General features: G+C 41.4%; 1 protein-coding gene across 1 annotated transcript in view; it reads left to right on the top strand.

Moving 5' to 3' along the window:
• ADGRV1 (adhesion G protein-coupled receptor V1) overlaps window positions 1-18,493 on the top strand; it is a 786,618-nt gene that overhangs the window by 6,114 nt on the left and 762,011 nt on the right. The window contains exons 2-3 of the mRNA XM_033919809.1: window positions 9,960-10,144; window positions 16,624-16,776. Of these exons, the coding sequence (XP_033775700.1) occupies window positions 9,962-10,144; window positions 16,624-16,776 (336 nt within the window). The 5' untranslated portion in view covers window positions 9,960-9,961. The remainder of the gene's footprint in view (window positions 1-9,959; window positions 10,145-16,623; window positions 16,777-18,493) is intronic.

Below are 18,493 nucleotides of genomic sequence, written 5' to 3'. Positions count from 1 at the left end.
TTTGCCCCAATCATGTCGGGGAGTCGGGGGGGCAAGAGGGCTTGAGCTCCCTCTTGCCCCGATCGTGTCGGGGAGTCGGGGGGGCAAGAGGGCTTGAGCTCCCTCTTGCCCCGATCGTGTCGGGGGTGCCAGGGACCACACGGAGTCACCCACCGTACCACCCGATTCGGGTAAGCGCAGGTATCGGTGGGTGGCTTATTTGCGGGGGGGGGTGCCTTATTTTACATTTTTTTCTAAAAAGGGGGGGCTGTCTTATTTGATGGCCCTGCCTTATCATCGGGGAAACACGGTAGAAAAAAAAAAAAAAATGAACAGTTAAGTCCCAGTTTTTGCCGCTGAGACTCTGCCCTCTCTCACTGTAAAATTAGACTCTACTTAGTCTGTCTTTAAATTTAAAAAATGTGTGTTGTTTTAAAAAACAATTATGTTTTTAGATGTATCTAAATAAAAATAATAACCAAAAATTTATCTTTTTTTATGTCATCTTAGCATATTTTATGCTACAGAACGAATTATTTTTTTTAACATGTATTGTTATGGGAAAACGCGTTTCACATAACGAACTTTTCGCATAACAAACTTGCTCCTGGAACGAATTAAGTTCGTTGTGTGAGGCACCACTGTACATACAGCATACATGCTTCACATCATCACAACTGAGCCAATGGTTCTTCTCTTGCTGATGCTGTGGGAGTATAGTGACTGTTCTAAATGAGGAGGTCTTGCAATACAAGTATGTATAGTATTTTGTATTAAAGTTTTTGGGTTGTGGAACAAATCATCTGAGTTTCCATTATTTCCTATGGGGAAATTTGCTTTGATATACAAGTGCTTTGGATTACAAGCATGCTTCTGGAACAAATTATGCTCGCAAACCAAGGTCTAACTGTATATATATACTCTTTATATCTTTTTTGTATGGTAACTTCCATGGACAAAATTGCTACTTAGGATCTACATCTGTTGTTGGGAGGATGTAGGGTTCTTGTGGATGTGGAGCATGTTTTCATTTAATTCATAAGAACTGCCACACTGCATCAGATCAAAGGTCCATTGGGGTTATGTTTACTGTACAGTGTGACACGTATGTGGGCACTACCCATGAGGCATGTTTCTGATGAAAAAAGGTTGAGAAACACTGCACTAGGCTTCTCCTCTGTTCTGTCTGGTCATCTTCATAAGAATGTTGCCTTGTACCCCCACCCTCTCCATCACCACCATTTATAATTTCAATGTTTCTGTTTTAAATGTTCAAATCTGGACATCTTTCCTGTTTGAAAATTGCTGTAAGATGGACAGATAATTTCTTGGATGTTATGAGCAGATCTCCCAATTCTGACTCAGACCTTCTTTAGAAAATGTCCATCAATATATCTCATCTGCTGCATCAAATTTACATTTTGTAATGGGGAAAAAACCCCCAAGGATTTTCATAACCCAACTATGGATTATGTTCAAATCTCTCAACTTAATTCCTTATATACTACGAGCAAACAAGAGTCTGCATAAAGCAGCTTGAGTTTTAGTTGCAATAAATTAATCTCTGTTATCTGAACATCCTGCTAATGCATCATACCAATGGAAAGGAGATTTTACATAGAAACATGACAGCAGATAAAGGCTGAATGGCCCATCCAATATGCCCATCCACAACATCTGCTATCTTCTCCTCTCCCTAAGAGATCCCACATGCCTATCCCATGCTATCTTGAATTCAGATACAGTCTTCATTTCCACCACCTCCATCGGGAGACTATTCCACACATCTACCGCCCTTTCTGTAAACTCATGGAAAAACAGTGGCTTTATAAAAATTGCACAAACAGGAACAAAACAGTTAAATCTTTAAAACTAGGGGACCCTATATTCAACCAGCGAAGATCAACATTTTTGCTGATTGCCACCAGCATTAAACCCAGAATTTCAATGCTGGGCAATACCCAGGCACTGCCACTGAATTTCTTAGATTCTGGAACTGGCTAAGGCATTATATGGTTAAGTGTGATATTCAGCACTTAACCAGATATAGGTTATTGCATAAAGACAGGACTGAGGGCCTATTTTACAAAGCCGCACAGCAACAGCTCCGAAGCCCTTTAAATCTCTATGGGCTTCGGGGCCGTTACCGCACTGCAGCCGCTAGCTCAGCTTTTTGTAAAACAGGCCCTGAGTTTTATGCAGTCCTCTTTATGCAGTTAACCTGGCCAGTTAAGAGCTGAATATCAACATTTAACTGGCTGAGTGATGTCTCCGCTACCAGAATGCCCCCCAAATAGTCCGTTTTAAATTCAGTATTAACGGGTTGTGGCATAAAGGGGTAGATGGACGTTTTGCTGTTTACAAAACCTATTTTCTAGATGGATTTCTATGCTGTTCATCCACAGTTTGTCTATATCTCAAGGAGGCTTGTTGAAGGTGTGATGTGGGTAGGCTTATGACCTGGACATTTTTCTGCCATAATTGAATGTTAGAATATGTCCAGGGCACAATTTGGTCATTTGGGGCTAGACCTGTTTTAACAATGAATAAGGGCAAAAAATGTGGAAAACTGAAGTGACCACTGCAGTGATGTAGATATGATCTCCCATACTCCTCTAGTGGTCACTGACCCCTCCAACCCCCGCACTCTCCAAAGATGCAAATGAAGCACAATACATACCTGCTTGTATGACAGCTTCAGATGTTCTGGGCAGTCCTAATAGAGTGGCAGACAGGTCTCTAGAGTAGCCAGGTGGTCGACCAAAAATTTGTCCAAGACCCAAACACCCAGAACACTACCTTTTGAATGTGGGAGGGGCCAGCAAAGTGATGGACTGGACACCCAGACATGGCAACAGAGTAGTGGAGCACCTTACAGGACACTGCTGTGAACTTCACAAAAAGGGCACCACATAAACATCTCACCACAACTCCCTTGCAGGTCATGGTGAGCCCACCAAAACACACCCAAAACCTACTATACCCACCTGTCTACAACCCCAATAGCCCTTATGGCTTCAGGCAACATCTATATGGCAGTACAGTAGGATTTGGGTGTGTGTGTGGTGGGTGCACATGTTCCACCATGAATGCAGTGGTTAGAGTGGCTTATGAGCCTGGGTCCTCGTCTCTATGGTTCACTAGCCCACCCCCAGACTACTAAAGTCACCTCTGTGAAGCTCTACTAGGCTTTCCTAAGCCAGGTGCTGATATTCCGGAGGTCAGTATGTACATTTTTATTCTGATTTTTATGGCAGTTTGAAGGGGGGTCAGTGATCACTAGGGGGAGTGTGTGGGGGTCTGTATCTTTTTGTGGTTTATATATTATATAGAAGTACTTATTTGTACCTGGGGTAATGGAGGGTTAAGTGACTTGCCCAGACTGAGAAGGAGCTGTAATGGGAAGTGAACCTAGTCCCCTTGGTTCTTGGGCTACTCTACTGCACTAACATGAGGCTATTTCTCCAATCTAATTCCCTTCAACTGTATGTGTGATCGCCTTGGAAACCGTGTGACTCATCATTATGCCATTGCTCATCATCTCTGCTGGTTTGCACAATAGAAAATATATTTTGTGGACATTGCAAAAGTGCAGCATTCAGTGAACTTTGTGAAAGCAAAGTAAGGAAGGGGTTATTTATGCCTCTGCATTATGTTATGTAAAATTTGCTATTTGCAGTCTGTGCATCTCATTTTCTTTTCTTAAACTACAGGTATTACTTTTATAAAGTCATGATCATAGTAACTATACCATCATTTGATTTCTCAAAATGTGGAAAGTACTCAAGTTTTGGAAGCTGGAATTTTTTAATTTTTAATTTTTTTTGTTTCTTTGTATTAACAAATTACAATTTAACCCAATTCTTTTTAGTGATGTACATTATCAGTAACAACAACAAAGTTTGAGGAGTAGCTTAGGTTAATGCAATGAGCTGAAAACCTGGGGAACTTGGCTCGGTTCCAACTGCAGCTCCTTGAGACTCTGGACAAGTCACTTAATCCAGCTGTTCCCATCCCTGTTCTGAAGGACGACCAGGCCAGCCAGGTTTTCAGGATAGCCCTAATGAATATGCATGGAGCAGATTTGCATGCCTGGCACCTCCATTATATGCAGATCTCTCTCATGCATATTCATTAGGGCTATCCTGAAAACCCAACTGGCCTGGTGGTCCTCCAGGACAGGGATGGGAACCATTGACCTAGCCCTCCATTGCACAGGAAACAAAACATACCCCCCCACCCCACCCCGCTTTTACTAAGCCACAGTAGAGGTTTCTACTGCGGCCCGGAGCGCTAAATACTCCAACGCTGCTCTGATGCTCATAGAATTCCTATGGGCGTTGTAGCAGCATTGGATCATTTAATACTCTGGGCCATGATAGAAACCTGTACCGCGGCTTAGTAAAAGGAGGTCACAGATTGTGAGCCCACTAGGGGCAGAGAGTACCTGCAGAGAATAACTGTAAACCACTTTGATTGTACCACAGAAAGGCAATATATCAAATCCCATTACCCTATGCTACCCTATCCCCACCTACTTGACAAAGGAAGCAACACAATCTCCCCCCCCCAAAAAAAAAAAAAAAAATAAGAACTAATGTAAATAAATAGTAGTCCAATAAAATAATTAAATCACCTAATAAAATAAAACCCAATATGGCCATGTTCTGCATTAAGCTGTGTCCGAGTGATGAACACTTACAACAGCTAAAACTATGTAGCAAACAGTGTCCGTCATGCATCTAGAAGCGAAATACAGAATCAAATGCTTCATGGTGTGGAAATTGGTAAACCAATAATAGGATGTGTAGCTCTCTGGTTCATCCTATACTGAGCAACAAATTTGAATACTGCTTTTTTGTGTCTGTTTGTTTGCATGAATCATTTACTGTTTACCCCAAGTCTCTTTAGTGATATACATGATGGGAAAAAAAAAGAGATCCTGATACATTATTATTATTACAATTCGCCAAACAGCACATAGTTTGCGTGAGGATCTTCTGTGAGAGTATATAACACTGACTTCAAAACAGAAGGTGTACAATATTCAGAACCCCTCCTGACATTCTTCACAGCAACTCTTAGAATACTTAAAGATCCTCAGAAGTACCACCTCGCACTCAAATACATTCATTGTGCCAGGCTTTATGTACTACTTCCTCACCGAATCTACAAAACTTTTATCAATAGCTTTATAAATAATATTACCACCTTTATCCCCTCTTCTACAAAGCCGCACAGCCCCAAAGTGCTTTAAATCTTTATGGGCTTTGGGGCCGTTACCACGCGGCTTTGTAGAAGAGGGGATTAGTATATAAATGGTTAAAGTACTTAGCTTAAAATTGTGGTCATGCTTTCAGGGATTTCTACTGCCAACATGTTTCACCTGAAGGTGTTTTATCAAGGCTCATATCCCTTTATTAAGCTTGCCGCCGCTATAACCGACCACTGAAATGTTAGTTCAAAAAATCCTTTTTCTGAGGATCTTTAAGTATTCTAAGAGCTGCTGTGAAGAGTGTCAGGAGGGATTCTGAATTTGTACACCTTATGTTTTGAAGTCTCCGATATTATTACATGCATTATCAGAAAAAGTTTGTATATGAAAACAAGGCTAGCAATAGTGTGGGTGGCATATAAAGCGGTTATGATAACACCAAATACTGTACCTCTAACTGTAGGACAGATACCCGTAGAATGTAATGAGAAAAAAATTCTGGGCAATTTAATAATTGATAACTTGGTTATGAAATGTCTCTTGTTGCACAGGAGTAATTCAATAGCCTTAAAACATTCTTTAGTCCCAGCAACATCATTCAGGTAACTCAAAACTTTGTAATTCTGCACCATTAGGATCAGGTTTGCAGTATTATTTACTCTGTGAGAAGGTTCTTTCTATGTCACTGCTAAGGCCAGAGGTGCTGACTCAGCTTTTTCTGTGGCTGCTAGGTTTATTAAATGTCTTTGTCATAGGAACAGACCTCTTCAGTCTTGGTTTTATACATGGACTTGTAGTCCTTATGAGATGAAGTTACTTGTCATTTTTAGTAAGCATAAATTGAAAACATGTTCATCTTTACCTTGTCATATAGATACATAGATAAATAGATATTATTTATATCTATCTATCTATCTATTGATTGATAGATATAAAGAGAGAGAGCTACATACAGTGTTCCCCCGCAAATTTGTGGTTCATGAATCGTGGACTCAGTAATTCGCGGAATGCTCCGACCGCATCTTCCTGTACTAAAGTCAGGCTACACCAATCAGGAGCTGCGTGTTTTGGGGGAGTACTGTATAGATATAGAAATGGTAGATACATATAAAGAGAGAGAGACATCTATCAATATCAATCTATTTATTATTTTGCTCATTGCTCTGCTTTTTCTTTTGCTTTTTATCTGTCTTGAATTGTTTTTCCTAGGTGGGTTTTTTTTTTATAATTTAATTTAATTTATAATATCATTTAATTTGTTTCTTTTCTTGCTCTATCTTTCCCTTTCCTTCCAAGTTTCCCTTTCCCCATCACTTATACTCTTGGGCCTAGATTCACCAAACTCACCGGTCTGGATCGTTGTTGGGCGATTCGTGGCCGAGTTCTGCCGGGCAACTGATTCACTAAAGAGTCCTCATACAAACTATCTGATCGGACGCACGCCCCACAGATCCCTGCAGAGCGATCGCGATGCACGCGCAGACCATCCTGGTTGGCTGTAGATGCTCTCTGCACAAACGAGGTCAAAACAAAGGGGAAGGGGTGGCATAGGACAGCAGTTCCCGAAAGGAATCATTTGTGCAGCTAGAATAATTTGTTCAGGCAGAATGACACAGAACATGCTTTGCAGCCAGACTACGGAACAGAACTCGCTTTAAACCCAAGGGTTCACATTGAGGGGGAAAGGGGGAAGAGAAAAAAGTGCTTTCTGAGAAGAACACAATGCATGGGATGTAGTAAATAGGTTAGAGAAGTTGTCAAGACAACCACTCATCAATCACACAACACAGGCACAACAGCATTAAAAAAAAAGCAGCCCTGCTGGCAGGGGACTCAAAATTGGGACCCCTTGACACCCCCGACACCAATCCCCCCCCCCCTTTTGATCTCCCCGACAACTCCCATACCCAAAAACAAAATCCTAGTGAGAACCCTCCACTCCTGTCACCGCCCCCATACCATTTGTCAAAAATCAGGCAGGAGGGATGCCCACTCCCTCCTGCATGAAGGGCCGCCTCTTCAAAATAGTGGCCCTTCCCCTCTCGGTGCATCCTGGGATGCACTTGGAGAAGCCTAAGGTCCATATTGGCTCAGATGCCTAAAACTTCTCCCATGGGTAAGGGCCTTAAGAGCCTGAGCCAATGGGGCATAGAGGGAGGCATTGTAGAGCAGTTTAAGGCAGAGGATTGAAAAGTTGAAAATGCTTTAAGGAAGACTAATGGAGACTGCATTAAAGAGAGTTACAGTAGTCTAGATGTAAAATACCAGAGAAACAATCAGAGCATGAACTTGTGACAAAGAAGTCTTACTGAGTGAATGCAGTGCAATGTGGAAAAGCAGAAGTGAACAGCTGTATCAGTTTGGAGTTCAATGCGACAAGCTTTAGTAAGGGGTGGTGAAGAGACGGGGAAATGGGGACCAGAAAAATGAATAGTTTCACATTTGCTGATATTGAGAAATAAGAGATTTGTCCAACAGCCAGGAGGATACTTCTTGATGGCAAGTCCTAAGAGTTAAGATGTCAGAGGATGAATAGGAAAGTGTATAAGATTTGAATATCATCATCATAGCAGTACAGACTACAGTTGTGTGCCTGGATAAGGAGAATTAGTGAGTCATTAAACAGGGTTGAGGCCAGGAGACAGCCTTGAGGAACACCACAACTAATGGAATAAAAAAAATAGAGGTGTCCTGGTTATACTGTATCTGGAAGGAGCAACCTGAGGGATAAGACTGAATCAAGTTTAAGACAGAACCTGATATCCCAAGATTGGGAAGATGCAGAAGAAGAAGGTGATGACCAGCAAGCTCAAAGGCCAAAGAAAGATCTAAAGAATGTAGAAGCAAAAAAAATTTCTGATCCTTTGCAGATCTGATTTCTTGTACATTGTGGTTAGGAGGATCTTCATGCTATGTTTGCACAGAAACCTGTCTGTCAAGAATGTAAGTCTTCTTTAGATACAAGGAAAGTTGCTGAAGAACAGTTTTCTTAACAATTTGGATGGGATGGGACGATTAGAGATTGGTTTGAAATGGGCTGGAGATTAGGAGTAGCAAAGGTGGCCCAAGGAGGAGAAACAACCAGTTGCAATCATAAAAAGGATTTGCTGAAGCAGGATCTGATTTGGTCAAGTTTCTGCAAGAGCCTTTTTTAAGGGTCATCAAATGCTTCCACCCATGCTAAACAGACACAAATATTCACATACACAATCAGTTATAATAACAGCAAAACAGTCTGGCAGTACTTGCAGCAGCAACAAAGCAATCTGGCAGAAATTCTTCAAATGCAATTTAAAGGTTGAAAAGGCATAATGGGATTAGGGGTGGAGTTGAGAGAAGCCAGAATGCATGCAGGAGAGGAGAGGGAGAGGTGGGGGAGTCCCTCCAACTACATCAGCGATGTAGGCATGAGCCCAAAGTGGGTGGGTCTAGGCCCACCTGTGGCTATGCCACTGATCCCAAACTGGACATCTTAATTCTGATCACTACATTTTTGTAAGTATGCCAGTAAGAGTCCTCCTAGATGACATGGTTATGTTCAAATGGAAATTGTATAAATGGTGTTGTAAGTGGTGGTGTAAATTATACAATAGTTGGCAATGAGGTTGCCATGATAGTCTACAGTTCAGTATAAATGTATGAGTAGAAAGACAGAAGCTAAGCATCTAATTTGAATTGGATGGCTACATTTTGGCATCCAAGGAAGTTAGTAGATTAGGGGGGTGCAGATGTGTAATTTGGATGCATTCATTTAAATTTTAAAATATATTAGATGTTTCATTACCCAAAAGTACTATACTAGACTAACTAGGCATCTTATCAGATGTCAGGTGAGATGTCTTTGCCCATAGTTTTGTGTTCAGAATTTAGTTGTTTGAATTTCTGCTTAGGTAAACAACTACTGGCCTTTAAAAGTTCAGAAGTAATTTTGTAAAGGATTTCTTGCACATATACCTTGTTATATGCATCTTATAAAATGACTCTACAAGTTGCAGTATACGGTACACTATGACAAGAGCTCATGTGCTTTTATGTGATTCAAGTGTAGGCTTTTTCAGGCGTGGAGTTTTGGCAATGGGCTAAGTCACAATGGCCCTGATTCTTTAAATGATGCCTTTGGCAGTCACCTTACGATTACGTGTAAATCACGCGACGGCACCATTTAGAGAATTGTGCCTCTGGTAAAGGTAGGCACCGGAAGTGTAGGCCAGGGTTTTCAAGGCCTACGTTTCTGGTGCCTACCTTTGACGTGAATCACGTCTAACGCCACTTCTGGTGTTAGCCACTCCTACAGTGGCATTAAGCGCCAGTAGGCACTTACGGAGGTGTGATTCCAGCACTGTTTTTAGGCTCCGGTAGGTGCTTGGAAATGTCTTTTAAAGGAACTCTTAAATGGCATTTCTTTCTTAACTTAGGCTCTGCTAAAGCGCCTTCTGGCGCCTAAGCTAAGGTGTCATTTATAGAATATAGGCCAATGTGCATACATGGTTTATAAAAACCACATATACAGTGCATGGATACTTTAAGTATGCCTTCTTCTGAGCACAACTTCTTTATAGCAGCAATTCCTTCTGGCTTGGTGGGGTGATCTTATAAACACACACAGATGCCTTTGGGCGCATATAAAAAGGTGCCTTTGTGGCTTTCACACTTAAGTGAATCTGATACACATTTAATCTCCATGCGATTAAAGCACAATGAAAAATGTTTTCTCTGTTGCTAAAGCCATCAAAGTCTTTAGCCTTTCCTTCTCCTTTCTCAACAGAGATGCATGCTGTTTCCTTGCTGGCTAAATTCTGTTTGGCGTTACTCATCAGCTTTACTGCTGCAGAAACAGAGGTCAGGTTTGCTGGGCAGACGGAGTTTGTAGTCAATGAAACAGGTACAACTATCATACGCCTTGTTATTGAAAGAACAGGAGTACCTGCCAATATCACTGCAATTGTATCGGTAAGAAACATTCTGTGTATTCCATATATTGCCATTTCCTTATGCTTGACAGGATCATACAATACATTCTTTTTTGTTGCTTTTTAAAAGGTAAATGGCAAAACATTAGTGAAGGAATTGACTCATTGTGGGCGTGTTGAAGAAATACTGTTGCCATATGAAGGTAGAATTGAACGTTATTTAAAGCGAAGAGATATACAGAATATTAGCATCGGGTTGCAAATGAACATTAATGGTGATGGTGTACAGCAGTGTCTCTAACTGTGTGCCACGGCATAGTTGTGTGCCATGGGAGATTCTAGAATTTTACTTTATTTTAAAAAAATTCCCTTCATAAACATACAGTAGAATAGATGATATGTACGTCGCATACACAAGTTTGTCAATGTTATGCCATCTGTGTGTGTAAGGATACAACCACCCAGATAAGCATCGTTATTTGATGTGATTGGTCCTTGAAAACTTACGGTAAGTAATTTTATTTTATTTTTTTATGCAGTAGTTGACACAGCGAGGCGTAAAAGTATTTAGTTATGCAGACGACTTCACAATCATTATCCCGTTCACTACCTCGCCCTCCGAAGTCACCCCCGCAGCAACTGAAGCGCTAAACATGATGGAACAATGGACCACAGATTTCAAACTAAAGCTCAATGCAGAGAAAACTAAATTCTTTATAGCCTCGCCACACGTACATAACACGACAAAATCACTACACATTAACAATCTTAACTACCCTATTCAACCAACGATGAAGATTCTAGGAGTAATACTAGACCAAGAACTAACCATGAAAGACCATACAGACTCCCTAATCAAAAGAGGGTTTTTCACTCTCTGGAAACTTAGGTCCATTAAGGCGTACTTCCACACTTCAGCCTTCAGAATTCTAGTACAATCCCTAATACTAAGCCACCTAGATTATTGCAACATCACCCATCTGACAATCCCCCAGAAGCAAATGCAAAGACTACAACTGATACAAAACGCAGCAGTCAGGATGATTCTCGGGTTGAAGAAGTCCGACCATATAACCCCTTCCTACAGACTCCTACACTGGCTGCCGATGAAGGCACGCACGAAGTTCAAGCTAGGATGTCTCTGCTTCAAGGTATTAAACGGTCTAGCCCCTAAATATATTACAGACCTCTTCTCATTCCCAACCAACAGACACAAAAGAAAAACACACCTGAAATTTGTCTCCCCCCCGGCTAGAGGGTGTAAATATAAGAGATACCATCAACAACTGCTATCGTACCAGGCAGCCACATGGGGTAAAGACTTAGAAAAACTAATTGCACACACAAACAACTATGGCGAATTCAGGAAACACCTAAAAACCTACCTGTTCTTGAAATACCTAGGTAACGAACCAGAACATCAGCCCCCCTCATAATACCACCACATACCCGACCCTGTAAATTGTAAACCCCAACCATATTCACTAACCATGAACACACCATTCAATTCATGGAACATTTCTAAATTTTAGTGTTAGCAGCATGGCACTTCCTGGTCTTGCAGCACACAAACTGGTGTTAATATTATTAATGTTGGAATTACCAGATGTACAATGCTATACCCTTTAATTCGCTGTATGTACAGTTTCTTTATTGTATTTACAGTTTCTCTTTATTGTATTTACAGTTTCTCTTTATTGTAAACCACTTCTCTTGATTGTAAACCGCCTAGAAGTCGCAAGATTGTTGGCGGTATATAAGAATAAAGTTATTATTATTATTATTATTAACTTGAGCAGCAAAGCAATCAAGGCTTTGTTACCGTTTGGATCTTCTTATCTTTGCAAACTTGAATTTTCAGCTCTGACAGAAATTAAATTAAAAAAAGAGAATGACTGCAAATGGTGGATGATGAAATGCGTGTTTGATTGTCAACTATCGAGCTGCGTTTTGAGTTAATTTGCACTGAAAAACAAGCACATCCATCACATTGATTAGCAATCCTTTTCTACTTTAGTTCACTGTTGTTACAACTGCGCATTCTTAGCTTAAAGAACTTTAAATAAATAACACTCCAATTTAATATTTTGTTGGTTTTGCAATTTTATAATTTCAATTATAATGTGCTGCGAGAAACATTTGCTCCGTTTAGTGTGCCGAGAAAAACATTTGCTCCATTTTTTTTCCCGGAGCTAAAAAAGTTCGAGAGACACTGGTGTACAGTATGAAATCAGCATCAGAGCTCTGGAATTTTGCATCAGAAAGTGTGAAATTTGTCTATGTACCTGCATAGTATATGCTGTGGTCTGTTGTGAAGTAATGATATGAAAACTCAGAGGTTAGGTTTATGATTAGTTCTTTAGCAAGTGATTGCTTACATTTTTCATATTAATGAAAATTTGATGCAAGCATTTTTATTTTTGGTTATATCATAAAGGAACTTGGAGAGGGAAGGAGTCTGTTTATTTAAAGGGTATGAATGCCCTAATATACACATACAAAACACATTCCCCCTCTTTTACGAAACTGCAATAGCATTTTCTAGCACGGGGAGCTGTGCTGAATGGCCCACGCTGCTCCCGACGCTCATAGGAACTCAATGAGCATCGGGAGCAGCGCGGGCCATTCGGCGTGGCTCGCTGCGCTAGAATCTGCTATCGCAGTTTCGTAAAAGGAGGCCATTATTTTAATGTGTGCTAGTATTGTTGCATGGAAAGGTAATGCTTGTGCAATTGACTTACATATAAAATAAAAGTCCTTCAGTGCAATTGGGTATTAACATTTAATACTTAAGAGGTGAATTTTCAGAAAACCCAACATGGCTGCAAACTTGGAAACATCTAGGAATTCCCTGAAGGCATTCAGCAATCTCTTAAAATGTGCAGTCAACCACAACCCTTTTTCCTTATAAGCCTCATCCCCCAGTCCAAGAGGACAGAGGAAGTCAGTGTTAATTCCTTCTGACTGAATCCACTGTCTTCAAACGGTACACACTAAAACTATCTTATGAGAACTCTACTCAAACTTTGCCAGGATCAAGGCACCATGATCTTTTTTGCACCTTATTGGCCACGTCAGCCTTGGTTCCCACTCCTCCTAGAATTGTCATCCAAGAAACCATGCAAATTGCAACCATTCCCAATCCTCCTGACACAAAATGACAGATCCTTCCTTTATCCCAGCCTTTGATCGTTAGCACTACATTGTGGTTTCTTTCACCAAGCAAGTAAGTGCTTTTTGCCTCTCGGCTGCAGTCTCTGCGGTCATTGAAGCGTCTAGAAAACCTTCCACTCAGTGGTGTTACAATTTCAAATGGATGAGATTTTCTTCCCAGTGCCAGTGCATTCTTTTGAACCTGTCATATGTACACTTCCATCCATCCTGGACTATCTTCTTCACCTTTCTAACTCTAGTCTAAAAACCAGTTCAGTTTGAATACATCTCAGTGCTATCAGTGCATATCACTCTCCATTGGATAAGAAGCCTCTATCTGTTCAACCCTTAGTAGCCACATTCATGAAAGGACTTTGCTAAACCAAATCCCTATCAAGCCTTTACCTGTTGCCTGGGATCTTAATGTAGTACTATCAACTCTTATGAAGTCTCCTTTTAAGCCACTCACAACTTGCTCTTTCATACTTGGAAAATTGTTTCCCTCATAGCCCTCACATTTGCATGCCATGTCAGTGAACTTCAAGCACTTGTGTCTGATCCTCCCCACATAAGATCATGACAAAGAAGTGCTCCAAACTCATCCCAAATTCCTACCCAAGGTTGTCACAGAATTCCACCTCAACTAATCCATTGTATTGCCTGTTTTCTTTCCAAAACCACAATCCCATCCTGGAAAAACAGCTCTTCACACTACGGACTGCAAACATGCTCTGGTATACTACCTGAACTGGACTAAATCTCCTAGAGCAGTGTTTTTCAACATTTGTACACCTATGGACAGGCAAAAATAAAATAATTATTCTGTGGACCGGCATCGGTCCGTGGACCGGCAGTTGAAGAACACTGGGCTAAGTCATGGGCCAGACCCCGCCCATCTCTACCCAATCTCCACCCCAGACCCCGCCCCCATAATAGTACTAATTGCACCTTGCGTGTCCCGTGCCTCATCTGGAAGCCTTCCCTCTGAAATTGCAATGTCAGAGAGAAGGCTTCAGTTTCAGTCGCAGGATTCCCGTAGGAGCCACTGCCCGTGGCTTTGTGCACTAATTCAGTTAGGAAGAGGGAGCTGGCCGCATCGATCTCACTGTGGACCAGCGGTTGAAGAACACTGTTTGGGGCCTAATGCATATGGTGGCCCTGTGGACCGGCAGGAAATTTCTGTGGACTGGCACTGGTCCATGGACCGGTGGTTGAAGAACACTGTCCTAGAGGATTCTTCCATATCTTTGTGGTTTTTGACCCTAACAGACTCAGAGTTCCTGTTACCAAGAGCATCATCTCTACTTGGCTGGTGGACAATATCTCCTTTGTGTATACACAGGTTGGGCTTACGCAGTGGCATAATGAGAGTGAGTGGCACCTGGGGTAGTGGTGCCCCTCCTGTGCCTTCTTCTCTGAGCCCCCTGCCATGCATGCCCCCCCTTTTATTCCACCCTTCTCTTTAATTTTCCTGGCATGAGCAGCATCACAAACATGCTGCCCATGTCGTATCTGCTTTCCCTTTGTAGTGACTTTCTAGGCGCGGGACCTGGAAGTGACGTCAGAGAGAGCCAACACTGATGTGGGCAGCAAGTTTGTGATGCTGTGTGTGCTGGGAAAATTAAAGAGGTACAACGGAAGAGGTGCATGTGAGGGGGCAAAGAGAAGGATGTGTGACTGCGCCTCCACCAAGATGGCGCCCAGGGCAGACTGCCCTCCCCCACTCCCCTTTACTACGCCACTGAGATGACGCTACAGGGCAATGTAACAATCCATTGTGTCAGAGCCCTGGTTGACTCTAGTTCATTTCTGCTCCACATCTACTGAGGACATCTGTTCAGAGCAAAACTCCAGGGGAGGCAGTCGGTAAGGACAAGCAGTTCTGCACAAATTTACTTCCTGAGTGCAGATTTCCCTTTCAACCCTCGTGGGTTTCACCAGGCTCATAATTATATTCATTATCCTAATGCAGAGTCATGATCCTGGCAGCTTGGGAGTCCTACATTGAGAATATTAATGCCTGCTTGTCCTCAGAGAAAGAAAAGATACTTACCTGTTGCAGGTGTCCTCCGAAGACAGCAAGCAATACATATTCTCACAACCTGCCCACCTCCCTTAGTTGGCCTCTTAGTTTTATTACTGAACTGATGGTCCCATGAGCTGACATTGGGTGGGAAGGCACGGCACATGTGCGATATGGACACTGCTGAAATTTAAAGTGACAGTGTCTGTGCAGGGGTTCCGTGAATGACGTCACTCACATGTGAGAATATGTGCATGCTGTCCTCAGAGGTATCGTTACCTTGCCTCCCCTTCTTCAACCCCCTCCCTGCCCACATCACCCCTGCCCCTTTTTTGGACAGGGTACAACTATGCACAATATGAATAGTACATGCATTTTTTACCTGCACTGAAGGAAGGGTTGTTGTTAGGTGCCATCGACTTGTGCTCGAGTCCTAGTGACTTGATGAATTGCGGATCTTAAATGAAATCGGTTTTGTGCTAGTCCGGAAAGATCCTCCAGCGTCATCCCCATGGTTGTTTTCAACGTGTCCAGCCATCTGATTGCAGGTCGCCCTCTTCACCTGGTTCTTTTGATCTTCCCAAACATGATGTCCTTCTCCAGTGATTTCTCTCTTCTGATGATGTAACCAAAATAAGACAGTTGTAACTTCATCATTTGGGCTTTCAGTGATATAGCTGGTTTGAACTCTTCCAGAATTGATTTGCTAGTTCTTCTGGCGGTCCATGGCACGCCTAAAATCCTTCTCCAGCACCAAAGCTCAAATGAGTCAGTCTTCTTTCTGTCTTGTTTCCGTAGTGTCCAGTTTTAAACACAGGTAACAAAATGTTTACCCATATGAAACGTTTTGAAATTACCCTTGCTAATCAAAGAGGTAGGCAACATGGTAATCAACATAGAGCAGACCATTTAGAAGAAGCAGTTTTTGTTTATTACTTTAGCTCTCAGGTTTATACATATGCCCAGCAAGGCCATGTTTTGCCAAAACGGCTGCCTGGGGGCAAATGAACACCAGCTGGTGTAAAATCCAAACTTTACTAAACTGGTAAAAATCATAAATCTGACCTGGGCTTTCATGTAGTGAATCAGACAAGGTTAGGGTGACAGCCTAACCCTGGCTTGGGCTTTTTTGGTATATTAATTTCACAGTGGGACATCCAGGAGGTCTAAAGATTTTGTTACAAACTCATCCTGCAATTTTTGGATTTTGACTCTAGATATCCTGAAATTTGCTTCTTGTATACTTTAATAGTGTGTGATGCTTAAGGATAATGTAAGAATAGTTTAGCAGATTAAGAGAGTTTAGAAGTTTATTTTATTTGTGCGGGATTATTTCTTTGTAGCTCCAAGGCGTAGACATGGGAGGTGATTTTGTGGACAGTGTTGCTGCAGCATACATACCAGATACTGAAACAAACCGTACAATCTATATATCGGTCTGTGATGATGACCTTCCAGAGGCTGATGAGATATTTTATTTCACCCTAACATTGCAGGTAAGATGTTTCAGGAATGAAAAAGAGTGGTTCTAATACTAGTTGCTTAAAGATGTGTTGACCCACTAAGAAATTGCTGGGGGGTCAATATTTAAACTGATTTAACTGGTCAGGAGCCATTTCTAGCTAGTTAATTTGCCTGTTCAGGGCAGACCACTGAAAATAACCAATTAGCACAGAACTGAAAGCTAGCCATTTTGGGGGAGTTCCACACCTTTATAAACCTGCTCCAAGGAGAGAAGATGCACACATTTTCACCTACTCTGAGGTAGGCATAATTGTGTCTGCATCAGAAAGAATAAGTTCATAAGTGTGTTTCTTAAAGTACATGCCTAAATGCCAGTCTCATAGCTACTTTGCATTTCTTCCATCCCTTGAATGTAGGGTTACCAGATTTTACTTTAGTTAAATCCGGATCCCCCTAGACCCGCCCCCCCAGGCCTGCCCAGTTTTACCCCGCCCCGCCCCCTGCTGCCTGCCCAACGCAATTTAAAGGAAGCTTTTCAAAACCCAAAGTGCCAGGTTTGAAAAGCTGTCCAGATCCCCAGACATGTTCAGGGAAATCTGGACGTCTGGTAACCCTACTTGAATGCCTACACATGTGGAATGTCACTTTATCAAACTTATTTGACTATGGTTGAGGATTACCCTTATCTTTTGTTCCCCCGACCTTGAAAAAGAGTTCCGAAACGCGTCGGGAAGGGGAACCGATAAGGATTTAAGATAAGTGATACACTTTTAAGTGGTACACTTTTAAATCTATATCTAAATTATAAATAAGCTATAACTAAGCTATAAATTATTAATAAGTTATAAATAAAGGGAAAAGAAAATAAGAAAAAATTAAAAACATAAATTTAGTACTTTCCATCTGTGGGGAATGATGAAGAATTCCAACACCGCTGACTCGTTTTGAGGAAGTGGAATCAGAATTCCCATTGGATTGTACAGCCTGTTCTGAGTGGAATTTTTGTTCAGGTTATATATTGAATGTCACTTTAGAAATTATTTAGAAATCCATATCGTGACATCCAGGTTGGGATGTGTCAGGTTCTGCTAGAGTTTTAGAAAAGGATCTGGTGACATAGAGCTTGTTCTAGGATACATGGAGAAGTGGATGTTTATGCATTGTAATAAAAAGTTCACTAACATCTTCCATCTGCCTTATGCCATCTCCACTATCTTGTTGCCTGCGTACGCACCAGTTAACATGTGGCAGAAGAATCCATTTTAGAATCATAAATGTCTAAATTATCAGTGGGGTCAAAACGGGCACACAAACATTTATGTTCTTAAATGCCAATATAAAGTTTGTGCTGGAATGTAGATATTTATTGTACTTAAGCTGCCAGAGTCTGATTGCCCTTGCCAGTCTTGAATTCAGGGGAACAGCAGGCACTGGAAGACTGAAGGGACAACAGTACAAGACAGATTTAAAGGAACCCTGAAGAGTTTTCTTTTTAGAGATGCTTTTGAAACTTAAGAATCAGCTTCGGATAAAGTTGAATACTTTAATTTTTTTTCCTGTTTGTTCCTGATCAATATTTAATCCTAGCTTTTAGCTTTGGTTTTAATAAACTCCTCTCCTAACTGCTTTTTTCCTTACAGGTTCTTCTGTCCTTTAATTTTTGTAGTTCCTTTCCTTTTTTTTCCTGATCGTGGAGTAAATCTAGCGTTGATTTGTTTGTATTTGTCCATGTATGTTATAATACTCCCC

Source organism: Geotrypetes seraphini, chromosome 1 (genome assembly GCF_902459505.1).
Source record: "Geotrypetes seraphini chromosome 1, aGeoSer1.1, whole genome shotgun sequence".
Lineage (NCBI taxonomy): Eukaryota > Metazoa > Chordata > Amphibia > Gymnophiona > Dermophiidae > Geotrypetes > Geotrypetes seraphini.
Note: the sequence above shows the minus strand (reverse complement) of the source record. Positions and strands in the feature narration are given on the sequence as shown.